The sequence below is a fragment of the Amblyomma americanum genome, chromosome 1 (genome assembly GCF_052857255.1).
Source record: "Amblyomma americanum isolate KBUSLIRL-KWMA chromosome 1, ASM5285725v1, whole genome shotgun sequence".
In the NCBI taxonomy this organism is placed as follows: Eukaryota; Metazoa; Arthropoda; class Arachnida; order Ixodida; family Ixodidae; genus Amblyomma; species Amblyomma americanum.
The window spans coordinates 63,613,560-63,636,790 of NC_135497.1; the positions used below are offsets into that span (position 1 = coordinate 63,613,560).

At 46.2% G+C, this 23,231-nt stretch overlaps 1 protein-coding gene and 1 long non-coding RNA gene across 2 annotated transcripts; one reads left to right on the plus strand and one right to left on the minus strand.

The window, feature by feature from the left end:
- The first annotated feature begins 4,246 nt into the window (after positions 1–4,246).
- Positions 4,247–7,658, plus strand: LOC144133197 (uncharacterized). Its single transcript, XR_013315005.1, has 4 exons — positions 4,247–4,386; positions 4,769–4,862; positions 5,397–5,472; positions 7,524–7,658. It is a non-coding gene; the product is annotated as an uncharacterized LOC144133197 (long non-coding RNA).
- Positions 7,659–22,300: 14,642 nt separating this feature from the next.
- On the minus strand, positions 22,301–23,068 carry LOC144112884 (uncharacterized). The gene has a single exon (XM_077645707.1). It carries the CDS (start codon positions 23,066–23,068, stop codon positions 22,301–22,303), a length of 768 nt encoding a protein of 255 aa, XP_077501833.1.
- Between the last annotated feature and the right edge of the window lie 163 nt (positions 23,069–23,231).

Consider the following 23,231-nt stretch of genomic DNA (forward strand, 5'->3'; position numbering starts at 1 on the left):
TTGCCTGTCGTTGGTTCAGTCGCGCGACAGACTTCTAGCGCGCCTCTTTTCACGCGAAAAAAGTACCTGTAGTGCGGCCTGTCGCGCGACACAACATCTTGTCGTGGGATATGCCGCGCGACAGATACCATTCGTGGGATGAGTCACGCGACAGATACCTGGTGAGGGTAATTATTTTGCTGCAGAATTCTAGAAATACTGCCGTGCGGTCGTGTGACAGCGATAGGATCAAATTGACCAAAGATGCTTCAAAGCGCGTTCACTGTGGCGAGTCGCGAAGAGGATGCGAGGTGCTCTGGTCTGTTGGTGACGGGCACCGAGCGAAATGAATTGCTCATTCACATTGGCGAATCGAGTTTCCAACTCGCTTCCCGCGACCTGGCTCTCTCACCGAACGATAATTGGCTTAGAGGAGAGGCACTGCTCGAGCACTCACCTAATTCCCTTCTGTTCCCACATGACAATGTGACGAAAGTAGTGCATGCTCAAGAGTATAATGCGGCTTTGAAAGCCCAAAAAGCTGTATGCACAAGCGGCGAAGCCAGCGGTGCCTGCGTATCCGCACGCTCTTGCGGTGGCGGCATGTAGCTGCAGCCACGACAGCGCCTGCACACCAATCGGTGTGCGCAAGTCGAATGGCGCTACTGAAAGTCAGTGTCCTCTTGGCTTCTGTGACATGTTCAAGCCATGTAACATAATGTACCGCTACTACTATAAGCGCAGAAAAAACCAACGACACTTCTATGCGCCGCGGAAAAGAATGTCGTTAATCGTCAATCAGGGAAAATTACTCGCCATAACCATCCGGCTACACAAAGGCAGCATGTGTGTGCATGCATGCAGTTCTCTGTATAAATGTTCAAAGCAACCCCGATATCATTTTTCCGCGTGTTTCAGTTTTAAGAGCGTCAGCTCTTACTACTTACGTTTGTCAAGGACACGTCTGTCTGCAGGGAAGGTCAAATTAGCCAAGACAGTTACCACACTATATCACATAGCATTAGCGGGCGCGTAGAGCCTCAGTTGTCACAGATACCTTCGATCCGTTTTACATATGCCAGTATAGCGGCTATCGAAGTGGAACCCCGGGGACCTTGTTCCTGAGGATAAAATAAATATTTAGATGAAGCCCAAAATATGTGTGAGATTCGCCCCGACGACCTTTTCGCCCCCAAACCGTGCATCCCGGGGACTTCCAGACAGCCACAAGGCCTACTCGTTTGTCGCAGAGAGTTCCGGATGCAGTCAAACAATTAATGTTGTTGTAATGCACACGTTTATAAAATTCGTTAACTGATATATAAGGAGGAAACATACCGGATATAGCGAAGGTGGCTGTAAATCGCAAAAGTAGTGCAAAATCTTTGAAGTAGATGACGCTGCTTGTATCTTAGAACGAATGTTTCCGAAACGAAATGCCCTCAGATGTTTGTATTTTGTCTTCTCTACGTTTGTTGAGCACCCCGATCTAGCACCCCGATCTAAACACTTGAAGCTCTCGTAGCTAACGCTCTTAAGTCCAACGCTGATGCAGTGTTGGCGGAGAATTTTTTTAGCGGCAGTGACGTGGTGCTTATCATAAAATAGCAAAAAAAAATACTTTACGATGTCGTTCACTGCCTTCACTGAAAATTTCATGACGGTGACACGAAAATGTCGCTAAATATAGACAGCAGCGTATGCAGCCGAAGGTGAAATGCGGCGGCCGGCGAGTTTGAACCGATTTGATTCTCGGTCGAAATGAGAATAAAGTCTTGGGACTGACGTCAACCGCGCGCTTTAAAGAGTTTCGCCTGCTTTGACACAGTAACACCGATAACCCAAGCATATGTGCGTTAAAGGTTGTTCATTGTTCACCAGTAGTGCAAGCGTGGGCATAAAGTATCGCTCAGTCGCAGCGCCAGTCACTCGCTTCTCGATTTTCCAGCCTTCCGAGTGAAGGTCACAAGCTGTTGAGCCAATCAGTGAGCCAGCGGGAGTGAGCGAGGCGAGCTTTCGGGAACGGCGCCGCCCGCGGGCGCGCCGGGCAATGAACTACGCGCTACCCCTTGGCTGGCCTAGTCGTCGCTAAGCCTAGCCGGCGAGTTTGAACCGATTTGATTCTCGGTCGAAATGAGAATAAAGTCTTGGGACTGACGTCAACCGCGCGCTTTAAAGAGTTTCGCCTGCTATGACACAGTAACACCGATAACCCAAGCATATGTGCGTTAAAGGTTGTTCATTGTTCACCAGTAGTGCAAGCGTGGGCATAAAGTATCGCTCAGTCGCAGCGCCAGTCACTCGCTTCTCGATTTTCCAGCCTTCCGAGTGAAGGTCGCAAGCTGTTGAGCCAATCAGTGAGCCAGCGGGAGTGAGCGAGGCGAGCTTTCGGGAACGGCGCCGCCCGCGGGCGCGCCGGGCAATGAACTACGCGCTACCCCTTGGCTGGCCTAGTCGTCGCTAAGCCTAGCCGGCGAGTTTGAACCGATTTGATTCTCGGTCGAAATGAGAATAAAGTCTTGGGACTGACGTCAACCGCGCGCTTTAAAGAGTTTCGCCTGCTTTGACACAGTCTAGCTCCTGTGCACCCGCGCTCGGTCCTCTAAACTACTCTGGTCCCAGTGTGACTGTGCGCTATGACAATCTGAGCAAAAAGGAGGATGTCTGGGGGTTTTGATGTGCACCACGGCCATACAGTTGAGCGACATGATAACGTACGGGCGCGGCATGCCAGCCTGAATACCGGCCGTCAGAGTCAGAAAAATGCGACAGTAATGTATGTTCAAGTCCATACTAAGCCGTCGGATGGAGTATCGTTGGCCAATATCTAGTCGTTGGTAGAAGCGATAACAGGAATACAAACAAATCTCTCCCCACGGCGCCTTTAATTGCTGCTGCTGAATCACGGCTCCCCTGGCCTCAGCTGGCTCCGCTCCTGAAGGTGTCGCGGAAACCGAGCATATCTTTGTTTTACTATGAGACGAGGTTCACAGTAAAACGATGACGAGAGCAGCACCTCAGCGCTATCCAGTTTCGAAGTGCACTCAGCTGCTGCATCGATGCGAAACCGGCTAGGCTTAGCGACGACTAGGCCAGCCAAGGGGTAGCGCGTAGTTCATTGCCCGGCGCGCCCGCGGGCGGCGTCGTTCCCGAAAGCTCGCCTCGCTCACTCCCGCTGGCTCACTGATTGGCTCAACAGCTTGCGACCTTCACTCGGAAGGCTGGAAAATCGAGAAGCGAGTGACTGGCGCTGCGACTGAGCGATACTTTATGCCCACGCTTGCACTACTGGTGAACAATGAACAACCTTTAACGCACATATGCTTGGGTTATCGGCTGCTTTGCGGCGAGTCTTAGTTAAGATCGTCCGCGACGCCATCGTCACCGTCCGTGATGCACAGGCTGAGAACTTCAATTCCAGTACGTGCCGAAACAACTCGTATTTTTCGTAACGATACGAGCTCGAAAACACGCCTGCTTCGATGCGCTAGTGGGCTCTTGCTTGTAAAACTACACGCGATCAGAATGCGGCGAGTGCTATCCACTGTTGCATATTAGCTAAAGTGAGACGCAAGTATCGAGTAGTTTCGTAACGCAGTTGATATCAAAGCACTCCGCTTGTACTGGTCACCGATTAAGCTGTTAAGTTTCATGATCTCCGGTGAGCGTGCCAGTGTCGCGCAAATTAATGCATCGCCGCTACTCTCCATCGTGCCAATTGCGTTCAACTTATCCACGATAATCGCCAGCGCCGGCGCCATTGCAGCGCAACCGGCAGGTCGTGTTTTGTATTATTTGCCTCTTTGAGGCATTGCTTGAGTACTTGTACGGCGGACACGTGTGAAGAACTCATTCAATAGGAAGGTGAGCAGGAGTGTGTTTTGGAAGCCAACGACCAGGATTTCGGCCTGTCAACATTGGCGAGTTTCAACGGGTAAGCCATGAAGAGTGCTGCGACGTCTTTTCATCTGTTAGGGGAACGAAGACTCCTGCGGCGTTTTACTAAGCCTGGATGAATCGCATGGCCGTTGAGTCCCGCTCTGCGTTTCTTTGCTAATGATCTGTATTCACACGTGCTATTTGTATGCGGCTATATAGGGATGTGAGTGGAGGCAGTCCGCTTGCGGTTGCCGCAGCTATAATGCGGCGCCAAAAAAGCAGGGCCTATATCCTGCATGACAAGTGTTGTTCTCATTGTCTTTATGTGCATTTATAACTCGCGTGCCGTGGTAAATAAAAATGGCACCAGATATCACAACAGAGTTACGCTTTCGCTTGCTAGCGCTTCGACACTCGGTGCAAAAGCATGGATTTGCACTGCGTAGAAGACGATGAGCGAGAAGTGCCGCGCGGCGGAGCGCTCGCGCTAGGCCAGCTGCGATCAGACACCGCACTATTTTGCTCAGGGTTAGTACTCATCGGATTAGTGCTTGTGCCTTAATCTGCGTCATACTAAATTTTGAGACAGTGATCGCATGCGAAAGGCTAGTTCATATTGATCTCCTTGTCATTTGTAAACTTGTCTGTGCTTCCCCAGTGGAACAGGATTTGAGGCAGTGTTGTCAAAGTTAGATCAATCTTGCGTCTCCTGAGCTGTAAACGTTGATGCTTCCTCTCCTTCTGAGCACTGCGAGCTGTCGGATATGCAACTGCACAATTATTTAGGATTTCTACCTTTTTGCTATATCCCTCGCTTTTGTGGCCCGCATTCAAGTCGTTCGCCATTGTCGATGGTTTTTTTTGTTACTTATTTTCGCTTTGTTATTTATTCTTGGTTGCGTGCCATCAGCTGTGGTGCCGGCGATTCTCCGAGCTCGGAACTCTTCCCAGGCACGGGATCCTACCCACAGACCTCCCTTCGCCGCACTCACGAGTGTTCTTTGGTATTTTTTTTGTTTCTCTTGCCTTTACTTGCATTGCCAGTCGACAAATTTGTGCAGCTTTTAATTGTATGCAGATTTGTTAAATGCGCTAGCAATTTTTCTATGATGCCAAGCTGTGCTGTGAGATATCAAGCTTCTTGCTAGTGAAGGCCTCCTTTTTTCCATTCTCTCTTCTCATTTAACCAAGGCAGACTGGTTGCAACTTTCAATTTAATACCTAGACATTGGTGCAAGGCACCATGATAGGAATTAATGAAAACCTGCACATCATATATTCAAATTGGTGTGCGGTATTTCAGCCAGCTCATCTTTCAGTGTGGTTATAACAGTCATTGTGACTCTTCTCAAAGAATGTATATGGGTGCATTAAATAAAATCTGTTCATTTGTTTTGTCATGGGCTAGCTCATTGGTTTTTATTTACTTATATTACATCTAAGTTTAGTTTTTAAAGCAGTAGACGATTTCCTCTCTTGTCATTCATGACATGGCTACAGCCACTGACAGCTGTTGCTCTGGATGTATTTATTTGCAGTTGCCAGCGGCCAGCATCTATTGGGCCATGCGTGCTTCCTGCCTTCAGCTGTGTCATCCCTCCTGATCCGTTCATGGTAGTTATTCTTTTTCAATGATGCATATCTTAGCTTCCTATTTAGAAAAATATTTTCAATATAGGCTTGCAGCTAGGTTTAGAAATGCATTACATGCACTTCACAGCAGTACCTCAGCTTATAATTACCGGAACTGTAGACTTGTACAAAATATAGTCGCTGATGTAGCTCTTGACGCAGCTGCTGTTAACATAAACGTGCTTTGACATTGCACACCTGTTGCCTGGTATGCATATGTGTCCTCGAAAAGGACCTATATGTTCATTTATCCCTTTAAAAACATTGTGCTCTACAATGATGGTTTACCAGTATTTCTGACACAGAGACCAAATTGTCAGTCAGTAATGTAACATTGCACGATGACACCAATCCTTGTATGGTAAAGCATCCTTGCAATGCACTGAGCAAGCTGCTGTCAGCATAGATTTATTGCTGATTTATTGCCATAGCATATGGTTATACTGCACAGTTTGTGCCTCTACCTTCTTAAAGCTGTATACTTACAAAATTTAAAATTAGTTGAAGGAAAATTCAAGGAAATGTAACAGTAACTGTCTCACATTTTGGTGGACACTTGAACCGTGATATAAGGGAGGGATATAGAAGGGAAGTAATGAAGAGCTGATTCCCATGTTAGATGCCCCTCTTTAGTTAAACATACCTCGCAATTAACACATTTGGTGCAAAACAAACATGGGACTTGCACGCTCACAAGCACGCTCATGTCAGTAAAACAAAGTGCCAATGTTGCCGTACTTTAGAGCTTTGCTCCTAAAAGCGCAGCTGACTGCTGCTCAAAGTTGAAAGCAAAAATATGTCTACTTTTCCTCATGTGCAGTCTGTGGTGCTGGTGCCATTTGCAATGGTGATTGACATTGAGTTGCATGATGCTCAGTCTGTTCCTGGAGTTAGTGATTTTGTCTGTCGTGTGAATGTGCAGTTAAAATTAGTGCAGAACAATTGTTCTCTAGTTCATTTTAGGTAACTGTCTCCTGTGCCACATGCTACCACCCTTTTTCCTCAAATTTCCTAATCTCATTTAGCCACCTGATTGCCACCCATTCATGCATTAACCTACTCTTGGAATCCTCCCAGTGTTTTAGTGTGGTATTGCTTATATCTTCTCTGCATTACACATGCACTGCACTTCTTTTTTTGATTTAGTCAAGATATCTCTGTTCCTGTTTCTTGCATAAGCATAAGAGGCGACTCAAGTGCACCATCTGGGCTTGTGATGCAATGTGTAGGGTGCTTCGTTTTTGGGTAAAACCTGGTTTCTTCCTACTGTTGCACCAAAAAAGATTCTTAAAGATCAGGTTCAACCCAATCTCTGTGCAAATGTGCCTGTAAGAAAGTGTGGTTTGAAGGTGCACAAGTGCGAAGAACTGCTGGAGTGTAGTGGATGTCACATAATTCTTCTGACAGATTTTTTAAACAATTCTGGTTATTTTATTTCTCTTTTATTGTGTATTGTTTGTCGGTTGCTTATAATTTTTGGATAAACTGAAAACTACATGTACTGACTGGTATTTCATTCCAATAATTATACCCATTATTATGAAGCTGTGTTGGAAGGTAGGTGTGCATTTAGTATGCGTGCTTTGAATTTCAGTGATTGTTTCTGCAATGCAAAATGGAGGACAGGTCTCTGCTGTGCGAGTTTTTTGAAATGGAGTGAAAGTAGCTGGAGAAGCATTTGCTACTGTGTCACCCAGCCAAAAGTTCTCCCACAGACCACTGATCTTCTGAATACCTATGGCTTAAAGCTCGAAGCTCTGGTTGCCCTTTCCGAGGTTTTCTGCATTAACGAGTGCAAGCCCAAGGGCTCAGAGCTAACAAGCATTTGAAACCATAGAGCTATACACAGTAGTGCTGGGGCCGTGCAGCAAGTAAGTGTGAATTAGGTCGCGATAAACATGGTTTACTGTAGAAAGCTAGTGTGAAAAAATAGTTGCGCTCACAGAAACCGCTGTTTCTTTCTTAGTCGGTCATTGAAACAAAGCAATGCATGTAAAATTTTATATCTCACTGATCCCTCAATTTTTTTCCAGCTAAAGACCAAGAGTTGCATGGAAGTTGTGCAAGCCACCAAGTTGCGTGTGATTTTTGCCAGGATCCTGGAGCAGGCTGGGAAATTAGTGGATGGCCAGTGGTATTCACTCAGTAAGGCAAGCTTTTTCTGTAAGTACAGTTTTTGGCATGGCATTGCTTAGGAACGCATGCTCTAACCTGACTACTCTATGCCCGCCCATGCTTCAAGAATAATGAAGTACGTGAAAAAAATTGATTGCCGAAAAAAAATTGCCGCTTCTGTTATGTTTTTTCAAGAAAGTATTTGCCATTTAAAGGGCTGTGAAAACCTTAAAAATTATTATGTGCTTGTTGTGGCTTTTTTTTCAAATCTCTTCCACGTCTATGTTGGCCTGACCTTGTAGCTTGTCTGCATGAGATTGGCTGCTACCTACAGTTTGCTTTTTGTTGCTCCTTTATTGCCTGTCACAATCATTACTTTGCGTGGCAGTGTCATGCAGTTTGGGATGTAATCTGATCTTATTTCTGCATTGGCCTGTAGTGCAAGCTTTTGCATGTGGGGCAGGTTTATGGTGTCCTTTTGTTTGCTGTAACTGCAGTTTGGCCATGAGGGTAAGAGGCTTAGTCCTTTTTTTATTTTGATGCAGTGTCATATACTTCATGCATAAATAATGAAGTAAGCACTATTTTTTGTAATAAATGAACATTCCTTATAGCTGTGGCCATTATAAGTGCACTTGACTCTAAAATGGCTTTCTTTCGGCATTCAGTATTACATCTTAAAACCAGCCGGAAGACACAAAGCAGGAGAAGAGATGAGCACAAGATGAGACTGGTCTAACAACTGAAATTTTATTTAAGGAAAGTGGCAAAAGAAGACCTGCAAAGAGATTCAAGCACGCAAGACCACAAAGCAGTGAGAGGGCAAAAAATAACCGAAAGGCACTGACGTACTAGTAAACCATCTAAAAAACTAATTCCTTACAGTGAAGGTTCAGCGACGGTTTAGCCAGGCACTTGTTTTTAGCCTTACTGATGTAGTAAGCCTCAACTATATCAGGACAGATTTATCACTTATCTAAACCACTGATGTGCCGCAGAAATCAGGCGTGCAAATAGAAAGGTCGTCCTCCGATTGCATTCACGAGATTGAACGTGCAGTGTCAGGTGAAAATTCGCCTTCCTCTCTATAGAGTGAAAGTGCTCTCAGCCAGGCGCACATTCAGATATCTGCTTGTCTGCCCATAGTAGTTTCAGCTACGAGGCAGTGTAATGCAAAAAACCGGTTTACTTTTGCAAGTGGTGAACATTTTTTATCTAGTTGTATCAAGCCTAGTTTGAACGAAGAAGCAAAGTTCTCCTACCTTACTTTTAGCGGTCAAGACAACAGCAACATCATACTTTGGTGCAACTTCCTTGGGATGGTGCGAAATGGCGTGGAGGTAAGGTATAGAGCCCGTCTTTTTGTGCTGCTCAACTACGTCAGCATCATGTGAACGGTGTTCCGTTCCCTCGAGAGAGTAAAAACACACTCTGACAGGTGCGCAAGATGGGCAAGTGGGAACCCAGGTGCCATTGGCTTGGAAACCTGCTCCGAGAATGCATTCTAAACACTGTGATGGCATGACTTCCATAAAGCAGTCGTGATGCATGTGATTGCCAACCTGTCCTTCACCAGCCTCGAGTGGTTCAACTCGTAGCTAAGAGGTTTCCTGATCTTGGGCTTTGGCGCCAACATATGTGGTCGTCCGCAAAGCGCAGGTCTAAGTCAAGAAGCTACAAACGGTTAGGCTTAGTGAAATTCAGACCTAAAAGATAGGCTTTGACCACATGCCTAAAGATTTCTAAAACGTCTTGTGCCAACTTATCTGAGCCCTCCTTGTGCAAAAAAATTAGGTAGCTATCAACATAACGAAATGCTACTATGCCGAGGCCTTCCAAACAGGGCTTTGATGCGGTATCGACTCTGGACAGAAGAATGTCGCGGAGGAACAGTGCAACCTGGGACCCTCTGCATATGCCTGATTTCTGATGTAAATACCGCCTTGCCAACTCACAAGAGTGGAGTTCTGTGGAGTTCTAGTTTCTTGTGGACAGCAACCTGGGCAGGTGCTCTGCAGTGAGCATCGACATGGAGTGCATGCACTATTCATTGTCACATGATAGACCTCTGAGGTATGTGCAAACTGCATCAGGGTGAACAATGAACATGCTTTTACAGATGATTGCGTGATTTCGGTTGCTGGCTTCTTGGGGCTGTTGTCCTTTTACTGCAAATCCGCATTTGTCAGTTGGCAGGGCGGTATTTACACGCAGGTCGTACCTTTGCTCAGCAACATTTTTTGTCTAAAGTCAATAAGGCATTACAGCCCTGTTTGGAAGACCTTGGCATAGTAGCATTTCGTTATGTTCATGACTGTAATTTTTCTGGACACAGAAGGCTCAGATAAGTTGGCACAAGATGTTTTAGGAGTCTTTAAGGCATGCTGTCAAGGCCTGTCTTTTAGATCAGAATTGTCTAAGCAGAACCGTTAGCAGTTTCTTGATGCAGACTTGCGCTTTGTGGACGAATATGTTTGTCGGGGCTACAGCTAAAAATCAGGGAAGGCTCTTTTTAGCTACCAGTCGGACCACTCGTTGTTGGGGAAGGATGGTGAAGAGGTGCATTTGTCGCTGGTTAAGGTCAGTAAAGATGGAAACACTTGATGGGTGTGCAGTCGTGTGCATGACATCAGCTTTAGAAAAGTCATGTCATCACTGCTGAGGACGCATTCTTGTAGCAGGTTTCCAAGAAGCTGGGTTCCCACTTGCCCATCTCAACAACCTGTCATAGTCTGTTTTCACTCGCTCGAGGGTAAGGAGCACATACTCCGATGATGCTGATACACCTTACCTCCACAGTATTTCACAGTCTCAAGAAAGTCGCGGGAAAGCGTAATGCTGCTGTTGTCTTAACAGCGAAGTGCAAGACAGGAGGCCTTTGTGCCGCCATTAAAAAGGCTTGATAAAACTGGGTACTTGTCCACAATGGACAGTGTCACAAAAAAAGGTTCACCACTTGCAAAAGTAATGGAGTTTATTGCGTTCCACTGCTTTATGGCTGCAACTAATATGGGCAGACAGGCAGATATTTGAATTTGCACTTGACTGAGCACTTTCACTCTATAGTGGGAAGGCAATTTCTAATCTGGCACTGTATGCTCAATCTTGTGAATGCAAATCTGAGGATGACATGTCTCTTTGCACGCCTAATTTCAACGACACATCAGTGGTTTATGGAAGGGATAAATCTGTCGGTAGATAATTGAGGCTTACTACATCGGTAAGGCTAAGGACACGTGTAGCTAAGCCATCGGAAAACCTTCACCGTAAGGAATTTGCTTTTTTAGATGATTCATTAGTATGCCAGTGACCTTTGATTGCACTTCGCCCTTTCACTGCTTTGGGTTATTGTGCGCTTGTATCTCTTCGCGGGTCTCCTTTTGCGGCTTTCCTTCAATGATGCCGCCGCAGTGGCTCAGTGGTTATGGCGCTCGGCTGCTGTCCCAAAAGGCGCAGGTTCGATCCTGGCCGCACCAGTCAAATTTCAATGGAGGCGAAATTTTAGAGGCCCGTGTACTGTGCGCTGTCAGTGCACGCTAATGAACCCCAGGTGGTCGAAATTTCTGGAGCCCTCCACTACGGCGTCCCTCATAGCCCGAGTCGCTTTGGGATGTTAAACCCTCACAAATCAAATAATCAAAATCTTCAATTAAATTTTTGTTAGTCCCGCCTCTTGAGCTCATGTCTTCTTGTGTGTTCAGGCTGGTTTTAAGGTGAGTCAGTACCAACTCGGCCAGTCATAAGCCTTGTTCAGTATTACAACATTTTGAATAGAGTGAGAAGTTTACTAGGCTATGTTGCCGGGGATCGTGTCCGCAGCAGTTGTGGGCAACTCAGAAGAGATAGCGTCATACGATTGGTTGTGTATTTGGCAGAGGATGATGTGAGGATGCTGCTCGAAAAGAAAATTTCATAATCGGAAAAATATTTACAGCCAAAAATGTCCAAAAAGTGGCTGGGCCAGAGAAAAAGTGCCGCGAAATTTGAAAACGCTGAAAGTAGGTGGAGCTACAGCGTAGTGCCAAGTTTGAAAAACTGGAAGTATGGACAAAGCCAAAGCTTGGAGCCAAGTTTGAAAACTCGAAATGAGCAATCACGTGACCATTGATAAGTGTCCTATACTTAACCAGGAAATAGGAAAAAGAGTGATAAATTAGAGGCAATTAGATAATTATTGAGAAGCGAAAGGCAATGAACGCGTGATTAGACTGGGCGGGTATTCAGTGAGTGGGCAGGAACGATCCGTGGAGGGAAATTTGAAAACTCGAAATCGTTGCTGGGATGAAATGAGGGTAAAATAAGAGTTAATTGATAACCAATCAAGTCAACGAGAAAACAACCATGGCGCCAAATTTGAAAGGTGACCTGTGTCGAGGAAGCAACAACGCTTTCACTTTTTTTTTGCGCAGGCAGCAGCGGTGATCTCTATTTTTTGTTTTTTTCAGCTAAGACAAAAACCATTTTTCTTGGCTCATGGGCGATGTATCTAGGAACCTGCTGCCAGGACAACGCTGGACAGCATGCATCAGCAAGCTCGAAAAAAAAGCACGAAACAGTAAATAAATATTGATCATTTTCATTTCAATTCTAGTGGATTTGTGCACGAATTACTCTGGAATGCACAAAGCTTCTGTTAATTGAGAGGCGACCATTAACAAGCTGTGCATTTTTGTGCATAGCCTACTCCAGAACACAAATCTTGTGTTAATTGACAGGTGACAGTAACGACTGTTACACAGTGTACGAGCACTACACAAGACACACTACAGAAGACAAGGCAAACTACAGAAGACAAGACAGACTACAGAAGACAAGACAGACTACAGAAGACAAGACAGACTACAAAAGAGAGGACAAACTACAGAAGACAGACTATAAAAGGCAAGACAGACTACAGAAGACAGGACTACAAAAGACAAGAGAGACTACAGAAGACAAGACAGACTACACAAGACATGCCCAAAATACGACAAGACTACAGACTACAGAAATGTTCTGTCTTAGAATCCTGTAGTGCGTTTTGACTGGGAACAAACGGAGCTGTTGTTGAAAGCGGAATCTGAAGGCACGCCCCAGTTGCGACGGGCCGTGTATCCGATTTCATAAACCGAAAAGCTGATTTTTTGTTCGCAACAGAAAGCTTGGTGTCCAAATCCAACGCGGTTCTGTTAGAAAGACCGCAGAAGAAAAAAAAAGAAACACTTCATCAATGGAGACACTTGTAATTATGTAGAGAAAGTGATAGCAAAGCAGGAGCGAAATTGGCGAAGGAAAACAAGGTGTTTGAGCAAGACTTTCACCCCTTTTCCGTTCACGAGGAAGAATCCTCTGGTGTCGCTTTCCCGCGTCCTTTTCATTTTAATTACCTGAATACAGGTGAATAGTCACCCGATCCTTTGCCGATCCTTCATTGTGGGTATGTGCCATCTTTTGATAGGCTAACAACAACAACACTTGTAATCTTGCAGTGTTCCCGTATGCCTTCAGGACTGCTATATTACTTGTGCGCTAATCTTTAAGCGTTTCTGTAGTCTTCTATGCACGTATGCGTAACGCGCCGGCATGCTGAGTGCCTTCTCTCGCTAAAGTGAAGGCAAACACGCTTTCCAGCTCAATTTCTCACACTACGAACCTTGATGTAATCAACAGTGACCCTGTATTTTTCATTAGGAAACTTGATGCATTTAACAGTAGCAAGACTATGATAGCTCTTTGTGGTCACGTTGGGTACGAGAGTACCGATCAAGTTCAAACCGCATACCATTGTTTTATCCCGTTTTACGCGAGTTTCAGTACCAAGTTAAAATCAGTTTATACCGATCATCCCAAGCTTTTGATCCTATCAGCATAAGGCAAGATATATTTTGATTTCCACCCTGATCTCCCAACGAACTCCGCGAACAACATGACAGGAGTGAAAAGAAAGGGTGCTCAGGGCACGCGCTGAATGTAACCAGACGAAAAAGTGACATGTAGAGAAAGAGAAAGCAAAGCAGGAGCGAAAGTGGCGAAGGAAAACAAGTTCTTTGAGCAAGATATAAAAATAGAGAGAGATACATTGAAACAATTTTTGTTCATCAATTTTTGGTGGAATGTGTGGGGGGAGAGGTTAGGCCCGCCAGTAGGCCACGAGCCTTCAAAGCACGGTGATCCCTTGGGGTCTGGGTACCGCTCGGAGAGCTGCAGATCTATCGGGGGAATGTCCGAGTTACATGCGGGAAGAATTGTGACAGAGCGTGGCCTTGGGAAGACAAAAAAATCTTGCGCGTATCTATCGTTTTCAGAGGCCGAGCTCATTTCAGAAAATAGTGATAAAAAACGCTCACATCGCTCCACCGAGGGACAAAGTGCGATCCCCGCGGAGATTTGGTTATCGCGAGGCCGAGGAACGTAGGTGTGCGCTCAAGCTGAGAGCAGGAACACAGCTTTGTTTCTCGCCATGCCTTTATTATTCCACGCCTGGGGGTCCGGAGACAGAGGCTGATAGAAGAAAACGTTGACGACCGTCGGAGGCCGGAGCCGAAGACAGAAGACGACGAAGGCCGTGCTCCTGGACGTGTTCGATTAGGACCTGAATGACACTGACCACCCGGGCCAGCAGTGTGCGGCGAGAATTGCGTGGCGCGCCGTTTCTGTCCTCCCCAACCTCCATCAAGGCGTGAGAGTAAGGCGTGGAGTCGACCACGACGCTCCTCCACGAAGAACACTGCCCTGTCCACGAGTACCCGGTCTCCAAGGAGGTCATGCGAGCCATCCCGAACACGGACCCGATGTGCTTCGGTGCGCTGACTTCGGGCCCGCAATTCGTCGAGCAGAAAAGGTCCCCACAGGAGATCTGCGTGCTGACCGACCAGACGAAGGCCGCCGCAGAGACGAACCGGATAGAGAAAAGCGGCGGATACGTGTTCCAGAACCAGACGTTGCCCCCACCGTTCAGCTCTGGTGGCACACCCTTCCGCTAGCCGCTCAATTTCTACCGGTGAGCTTCCATTTTCTGACTGCCTTACTTTTGCTTTTTCTCTATTTTCTGTTTTTTTTTCTTTCGCCTTTCCTACCTGCTTCCGCGCACTCATGCTCCGCTGGTTTTCGTTCATGCAGATAGGGCTTCTGCTATCATCTGCTCGACCGTGGAGACACTCGACTACCATGAGCACTTAGCCAGCGTGACCGGCTGTCCATAACCTGCACACTCATGCACTACGGCCCTTGTGGAGGCGATCACGACACCATTGCGCATGCTCAATAATAGTATTCTATCGATTTCTCACCGATAACTAAGTGAGTGAAGATGAGTCATGGATACGTTTGTAACTTATATGCCGACTGTAACCGCGTTTATCTTGCAGCTCTCTACCATTACCATTGTCAGTATCGCTGTGTAAAATAAAAATGCGTTCTTTTTTTTTAAAGTTCTCTTCCAAATGCTTCGCGTCCAGATCCATCACGTGCGGCCGAGAGACCCCCACGTGCACATTCCTCTGCGGCTTCGTGTTCTGATTACCCACGTTTCCCAGGCACGCTTGTGAGTTTGCGCAAGTCGTCCGGCTTTATCCACGTCCTCCTACGTCATGCTGCGCGGCCGTGCAAGCGAACAGCCGAGGTCTGCACACCCAATCTGTCCTGCGTTGCTTTTACTCAGTAGTCGTCTTAAATGGCTACGCTCAACGATTTTTCACGATTCTAATATTTTAGGGTCGTCTTTCAATGTGTCACAACAGGCATCCGCACTGCACCACTATGGTTGCGCTAGAACCGCTATAACACCGGCTGTTTCAGCGAACTCTTTCAAGTTTTTTTTCAAAAATAGGCTTTTCAGGGTAAAAATATGGCTTTTCCGGCATTGTATTACCACAGTTCCTCAATACTTTTTGGACTCTGGTATTACCAGTGTTGGCGGAAAATTGAGAACCGGTGAATCATCTTGAGTTGTAAGCTGGTTTTAATTGAAAAAATTGACTTTTTAACTCGTAGAGTTAGGCACCTATTTGAAATTAGGTACCTATTTGTAGCCGGTCGTAAGTAATAGCCATATCAGTTTTCAGAATTTTGAAAACGCGATTACCCTTGGCGGTGCATCTCGACAAAATTTGGCTTTTTGACTAGTTACGTGCATTGGAGGGGTTACTCTCCCTGCGTGCTTTCGAAAGCGCATGTATTTTCGCACGACCCAGCCAAATTTTGTCGAGCCACAGCGGCGAGAGTAATCGCGTTTTCCAAATTCTAAAAACTGATATGGGTATTAGTAACGACCGGCAACAAATTTGATTGCAACCAGGCGCTAACTCTACTAGTTAAAAAGTTAATTACTCTAAATAATTAACCAGCCTAATACTTAAAACGATTCACCGGTTTTCTTGTGTCCGCCAACACTGGTAATACTATGCCATAACACCCATATCACTTCGAAAAGCCTGTTTTTGAAAATTTTTGAAAGTGTTTGCTGAAACACCTGGTGTATTTCTACACAGATGTGCAGGCTATTTTTGCTCGGTTCATTAGTGTCTGCGTGCTTGGGGAAACCGGAAACATCCCCGTCGATCTGCTGGTCAAAAGGACTGGTTTCCAGTCAAACTTAGGATGGGCACCCTTGAGAAAGAGAATAAACGTTTATTTCTTAGTTAGGGTTGTCAATCTGTTTTAAGGTTGGGATTCTTAGTTCAGATTCCCACTGGCGGTCGCAATCACCCTTGACCGGTCGACCAGCCTTCGCTGGTACTGCTAGGGTGACCTGGATAGCGCCGCCTCCCAACAAGCTAGGATAGGCTTGTAGGGTTGGGTACAGGGTTGCCCCCTTAATGTTTGGGGAACTTCCAGAGTTGGTGGTAAAGCGTGTGGATGCCGTCGCATGCAGTACAGCTGTGAGTGTATTGGGAGGATTATAGGTGAAGGACATGACGATTAAGATATGTCCCTGTCTGATGTCTGGGCCAATTTATGGCGTCTTGTCAGCTGAAGGACCTGCGTGGTGGGCGAAAGATGCTTTGTTCGTCACGGTAGCGAGCTAGTGTTAAAAGGACAGTTCGGCATTTCATGGCTTTGTTGCCACTTTTCCGTGAGCGAGAGACGCATTTATTTCAAATAAATTTGGATTACAAGTTCAAATTTGGATTACAAGTTTTTCCCGCCGCTCCGGTTCAAATTCGAGAACTCTTATGACGTCACGATGAACTCTTATGACGTCATAGGACGGTGTAACGTGAAACGTGACGTAAACGCAGACTCCGTGATTTCTGGCGGCTAACCATGTGGTCTAGCAGCTGCCGGTATGAAATCTACTGCAGCCGCACGTTGAAGGCATGTATCGCGGGTCGCTACCGTCGCTTCGTTTATGTTTGCACCGGCTTCTTGCCAGCGTTACGACGGGTCCCGTTCCCGAACCCGACGACGAAGTTCTCGAAAAAACTCCGGCCTGCATTTCGCGACCTCAGCCCTACAGAGCATGCGATGCTTTTGAGTAAGCATGGTTAGGTTAGGCGCCGGAGGGTCGTTTCCCCCTCCCGCCGTGAGCAGCCGTTGCAAATGAAATATCACAACCTCTGTGCGCGGAGTCGCGAACGGCCAGGAAAAGGTCGGCGCATAGCGCCCATCGGAAGCTGGCAGGGGCTTTGGGGCCAACGGATTGTGATTCCTTGTACGGCGTGGTTGCACGGTGCAGCAGGCGACGTCAAGGTCTCCCACGGTTGCGAGGGCCAGTTTATTTATTTATTTTTTTGCCACAAAAGCGTATGGGTGCTCAAGAGCGCTCGCGTTTAAAGTTGGCGGCTTGAAACTAAAGCCGGCGCACGACGCTGCAAAGGCTTCCCCTGGATCCAACGGGTCCTCTGGATCGGGCTCTATCGCCCACTTGCATGTACCTTCAGATGTGTACTGTGAATGGGTTAAATTATCCGAGAGCTCGAAAAGAACAGCTCCGCTCAACTGCCGAAGCTATTGAATTACATCACAACGCGCACCTCGCCCCGGAGCCGAATCGGTCTGGCCAGGCCGGCGGCGGCGGGGGCACTCGGCGCGAAATAGAGACATGCTCTAAGTCTCCGTCAGTGCGGTCAGAGTGCGCCGAAGCCGCCGAACGCGTCGGTAGTCAAGAGCAGTTAGAGTATACTAGAGGGTTTCGCTTTGGTCGACGTGACGTCGCCGTGCAGCGCGAGCGCGCGCGTTACGCCGGAGTATAAACGCTCCTTAACAGAGCCTGTGCTTAACCGTCAACCAACTTATTCGGTGGCGGCCTCTATGGGAGCCACTGAAGCCCCCCACCCACTCACTGAATTTAGAAAAATCCTGTGTCGAGGCTCGGAATCAAACCAGGGCCTTTATCATTATAGGCGGAGACGCTACCACTCCACCACGACGGCTCAAGTTGTATTTGACAATAAAGGCGCATCTAGTGAATGCACTCTTCCGATGCAGAAGTCTCCGTGCTCTCGCTATTTATATATTGGCCTAACAGAGCTAAGCCATCAGCAATTTTTCCTAAATGCCTTGTGCCTTGTCTCCCATACCTAATAAACGATTTCCGTTAAGTAGCTTGAAGTTGACTGGCACAGCCGGGAATGTTTCGCCGGGCGAGCGTGCGAGGACACAAGTGCTCTTTATACTGCGAAATGCCTTGTGCGATCACCGACCATCGTGCCATCATAGTTTTTCATCGACCGTGGCGATCCTCTGATCAGCCTTAACAGGCTCCTTCAAAGGTTAACTAGCACTTGAAGCGGCACTTGGAGTTCCTCTGCTGTTCGGCGCTTGTAAATCAAGGCGCGTCAAAAACAAAAGCACAGGGCACGCAAAGCTCATAGACGCGAAGCGCCTTAACAAATCGAAACTCTCCTGGCCGCCTGTGGCGCTGCCAAGCAACGGTTTTCTTTGCTTCCAACATTCAGGTGGTCTTTTGTCTGTCTTCATTGTGTGATAAAAGTGCACTATTGGCTTTAAAACAAAACTTACTTCAATACAGAACGGCGCAACCTTCCTTTGTCAGCCTCAGATATTCGCGGCCCCATGTAGGAAGGAAAATTCATCCGAGATGGCGTCTCTTGTCTTGTGACGTCATCATGCTTGTACTTACGGGATTGTCCTGTGGCGGCGATACTTGTATTTTGATTCTTGCTATTTTCTACCTTACAAGAGCTTTGTTTTCAGTAAGAGCGGCGTTTTTGTGATCACGATCGAGCTGGTATTCTATCGATACAAGCGAACTTCAATTTCTCCTCAGTGTCCCTTTAACACCTCTCCCCCTTCACCCAACCTCATCTGATCCACTTAAATGGTTCTAAGCAAAGTTATTACCAACCAACCACATGACGTATGACATCCAGAAAAAATGGCTTGCGTGTCAGCATTGGTAAGCATGATATGAAAAAGCACACCATGTACCCGAAAGCGCGGTTAAGGGGTCCACTGACCCAGGGAGCCTGTTAGGTGCGTTCCCTTTCCTCAAAATCAACGGAGTCTACCTGTGTGCTGTGCGATACACTGCACGTTAAAGATCCCCAAGTGGTCGAATTTATTCCGGAGCCCTTCACTGCGACTCCTCTTTCTTCTTTCATTCCCTCCTTTATCCCTTCCCTTACGGCGCGGTTCAGTTGTTCAACGATACATGAGACAGATAATGCGCAGTTTCCTCTCCGCAAGAAACCAGTTATTGTATTATTATTCAGTTCAGTTCAGTTTTATTCCTTAAAGGCCCCCATTTCAGGGGGTGTTACATAAGGGGTGGGATTACATTTGTAGTGAGGAAAACAAACAGCGATGGTAATTTAACATTGAAGGTGATCTGTTACGCTTTCTTGAAAAGCAGATGTTGAAGCGATGGCGACGATGTCATGGGGTAGGCCGTTCCAGTCCGTGGCTGCTCGAAGAAATAACGAAGCTGAAAACGTAGTAGTGCGTGATAGTGGGCGGGCAACTTGAAGGGGATGACTGGTGCGGTGAGATATGCGTGATGCGGCGGCGATATACGGTGCTTGATTGAGAGAAGAATAAAAGAATTTGTGATAAAGGGTGAGGCTAGCAATGCGACGACGAAAAGAGAGGGGTGGCAGTCCGGATGTAGCTTTCAAGGATGAGACACTGACGTCATATGAGTATGAGGAATGAATGAATCGGGCAGCATGATTCTGCACAGCTTCCAATGCGGTGATTAGATATGCTTGTTGTGGGCTCCAGATGGGGGATGCATATTCTAATTTGGGTCTTATAAGTGATTTATACGCGAGCAATTTAACATTTGGTGGGGCAAGACGAAGGTGACGTTTTAGAAAACCGAGTGTTTTGTTTGATGCTGAAATGATGTTACCAATATGAACATGCCATGATAGATTAGAAGAGAGGGTGACTCCTAGATATTTATATGATTGTACTTGCTCAATCTGTGTGTTAGAAATTGAATAATGAAAGAGATATGGATTGTGACGACGAGTGAATGACATGAGTTTACATTTAGTAGGATTGAGGGACATTAGCCAGTTATCACACCAATTTAGTACGTTGTTAAGCTCTGTCTGAAGAGTGTATTGATCGTGACAGTTATTAATGGTGCGGTAAATAGCACAATCATCTGCGAAAATTCGAATACTACAGGAAACATGCAGGGGCAAGTCGTTAATATATATTAAGAATAGGAGGGGACCGAGGACAGAACCTTGTGGGACCCCTGAAGTAAGCGGGAGAGATGTAGACAGATGGCCGTTAGGATAGACTGACTGAGAACTGGTTAGTTAGGAATTCTTCAATCCATTTGAGAGTATTAGGGGGTAGGTTCAGCTTTGAGAGTTTTAGTAATAGCCGGCGGTGGGGAACCTTGTCAAAAGCTTTGGCGAAATCAAGAAAGAGGGTGTCTGTCTGCATATTACGGTCTAGATTAGTGTGCAAGTCGTGAAGGAAAAGCGCTAGTTGGGTTTCGCAAGAGAGGCCCTTACGAAACCCATGTTGTGAGGGATGAAAGAAATGGTTTCGGTTCAAGAAGTTTACGATTTGTGAGTAGATGACATGTTTCATGATTTTACAAGGCACACTAGTCAATGAAATGGGGCGGTAATTCAAGGGCGAGTCTCTGTTACCTGATTTGTAGACTGGAACGACCTTCCCCGTTTTCCAATCAAGAGGCAAAATTCCTGAGGAGAGTGACTGTGAGAAATTGAGACATAAATATGATGCACAAATTGATTCCACGTTTTTCAATAGTTTTGAATTAATCAGGTCCATACCAGCTGATGATGAAAGTTTCATATTACGAATTATGGATGAAATGCCTTCTTCGACGAACGTGACTGCCGGCATGGGGGTTTCTAAGTTAAAGGGTGGTAATTGTGAAAGTGCGTTGGGTTCGGTAGTGAACACAGATGTGAATGCATTGTTAAATATTTCTGCGCAATCATGGTCAGTCACTGCTTCATGTGAATCATTTGTCAGTTTAATATCAGGAGGATGTGTTGGGTTTAAAACTTGCCAGAATTGCTTGGGGTTTCTTATAAGTAAGTTTGGTAAGTCATTGTGATAAAATGAGTACTTGGCGTTACGAACAGAAAGTAGGTATGATTTTTCGGCCTCGAAGTATTTTCCCCGTGCGGCAGGCGTGTCGTTTCGTTTGGCGGTACGAAACAATCGTTTCTTTTTGTTTTCGAGTCGTTTTAAGTGCTGGGTAAACCATGGTTTATTGCGATTAGTATGAAAGGTAAGCCTTGGTACGAACATATTAGTGAGATGATTTAATTTGTTCTTGAATATCAGCCAGTTTTCATGAATTGAGCGAGTGTGAAATGCGGATACGTATTCAGGAAAAAAGGTGGTAAGTTCTTCAGTTATTGCATTATAGTTACCCTTATCGTAGAGGTGTATCGTTTTATCGGATGTCTGTTTTTGAGTCGAGGTAAATGAGAATAAAGCGTGCATGACTTTGTGATCGCTGATTTCAGGAAGGTAACTGATGGATGATACATTCTCGGGGCTGCTTGTTAGTATCAGGTCGAGTGTGTTTGCTGATTCTCGTGAGACACGGGTTGGTTGGGAAATTAATTGAGTGAGGTTAAAATTTAAACAGACATCGATGAAGTTCTTCGCCTCTGCATGACACGTTATTGTGGAACTAGCTATGTTCTGCCAATCAATATCCGGGTAGTTAAAATCACCAAAAAGAAGAATACGGGCATTTGGATATGTGAAAACAAGTTTATGAAGGATGTTGTTCAGATGACGTGGGAAGTCTGGACTAGTCTGGGGGGGGGCTGTAGCAAACGCCAAGCAGAACTGTTACGGGGGGAGCGCGACAGATGAGCCATATGGCTTCAATGTCGGATGCGACGTCAACAACAGAGCATGATATGCCTCGATGAATGGCAACGAGAACACCGCCCCCCGTTTGCCTTTCCGATCGTTTCGATACACTTCGAAGTTAGGTAAATCGGAAAAAATTTCCGCATCCGTTACGTCACTATTTAGCCAAGTTTCTGTTAGTATTAGTATGTTGCTTCCGGATGACGACATGATGTTTGATATGAGTTCGCGCTTTGGAAGAAGACTACGGATGTTAGTGAATATTATCGAAAACGAGAGAACATTGTGCGGTGGAGCGGGTCGACGATTTGTTAAAGTTTTGTGACGGGGCAATTGCTATGCTATTTCCTTAACGGTTTGGGATGATGCGTCAAATACATAGCGTTTTGAGCCGATGTGCAGGGTTTTGAAGCGCAAGGAGTACTTGTTAGAATTGGCTTTGGCAAAACACTAGTAACTGTTTACGCGCGTGTCGAACGGTGCGGGAAAAGTCCTCTCCAATACTGTAGTTTGTGTCTTTTAATTTACGGCCATTTGATAACAGTGCGTCTTTGGTTTTATGAGATAGGAATTTTACGATTACGGGACGAGTTCGGTCGGCTGAATGATTTCCGAGGCGATGCGCTCTTTCAATGTCGTTAGGTTCCAAGGTTATATCAAGATTATTGCGGCAAACATCAATGACTAGTTTTTCTGACTCAGCCCACGTTTCAGCGCTAGCAGGGTCAGGGATGCCATAGAAAATGAGGTTTTTCCGACGTGATTGGTTTTCCGCGCCATCCAGGCGTGTTTCTAGTTCTTCAATCTTTTTAGCTTGGTTGATTGTGGTTGACTGCATTATTTCAATATCGTTTCTGAGGTGAAGAAGTGTTTGGTAATGTGCTTCGAGATCGGCCATTCGTTTGTCTAGGCTTGCTATGGTTTGATCTGTTGTGTTCAGCTGTGTTTTGAGGCCCTGTATTTCCGTAATCAACAGGGTCTGTCCCACGTTTAGCTTCTGTAGTTCAGCGAGTACAGCAGCGTTTTCCTCAGGACCAGGGTTAGTCTCAACGTCACCTGATAGCAAGAGCAAGGAATGAATTACGTGAGCACACTCAACGGCAATGGCGACACAGCAGTGCGGGCTCGGAAACTGCACCAAAATATAATTACTGGATTTTTTAGCGAAGAGGGCATACGATGTACTGACCTGCATCGCAAAGGTAAGCGGATTAGGTGGCTGCGCTGTGGTGCAGTCACCGAGCCCACGAAGCGGTGTCTTCTTCTTCTTCTTCTTCTTCTTCTTCAGTGATTGTTGGGAAGGATGATGTCAGCGGGTGAAGCTCTTTTATACATGTTGGCATTGTTGCTGATGTCGA

Excerpts from the sequence above, each read along its gene's own strand:
- LOC144112884 (XM_077645707.1), bottom strand. The coding sequence starts at position 23,068 with ATGCAGGTCAGTACATCGTATGCCCTCTTCGCTAAAAAATCCAGTAAT.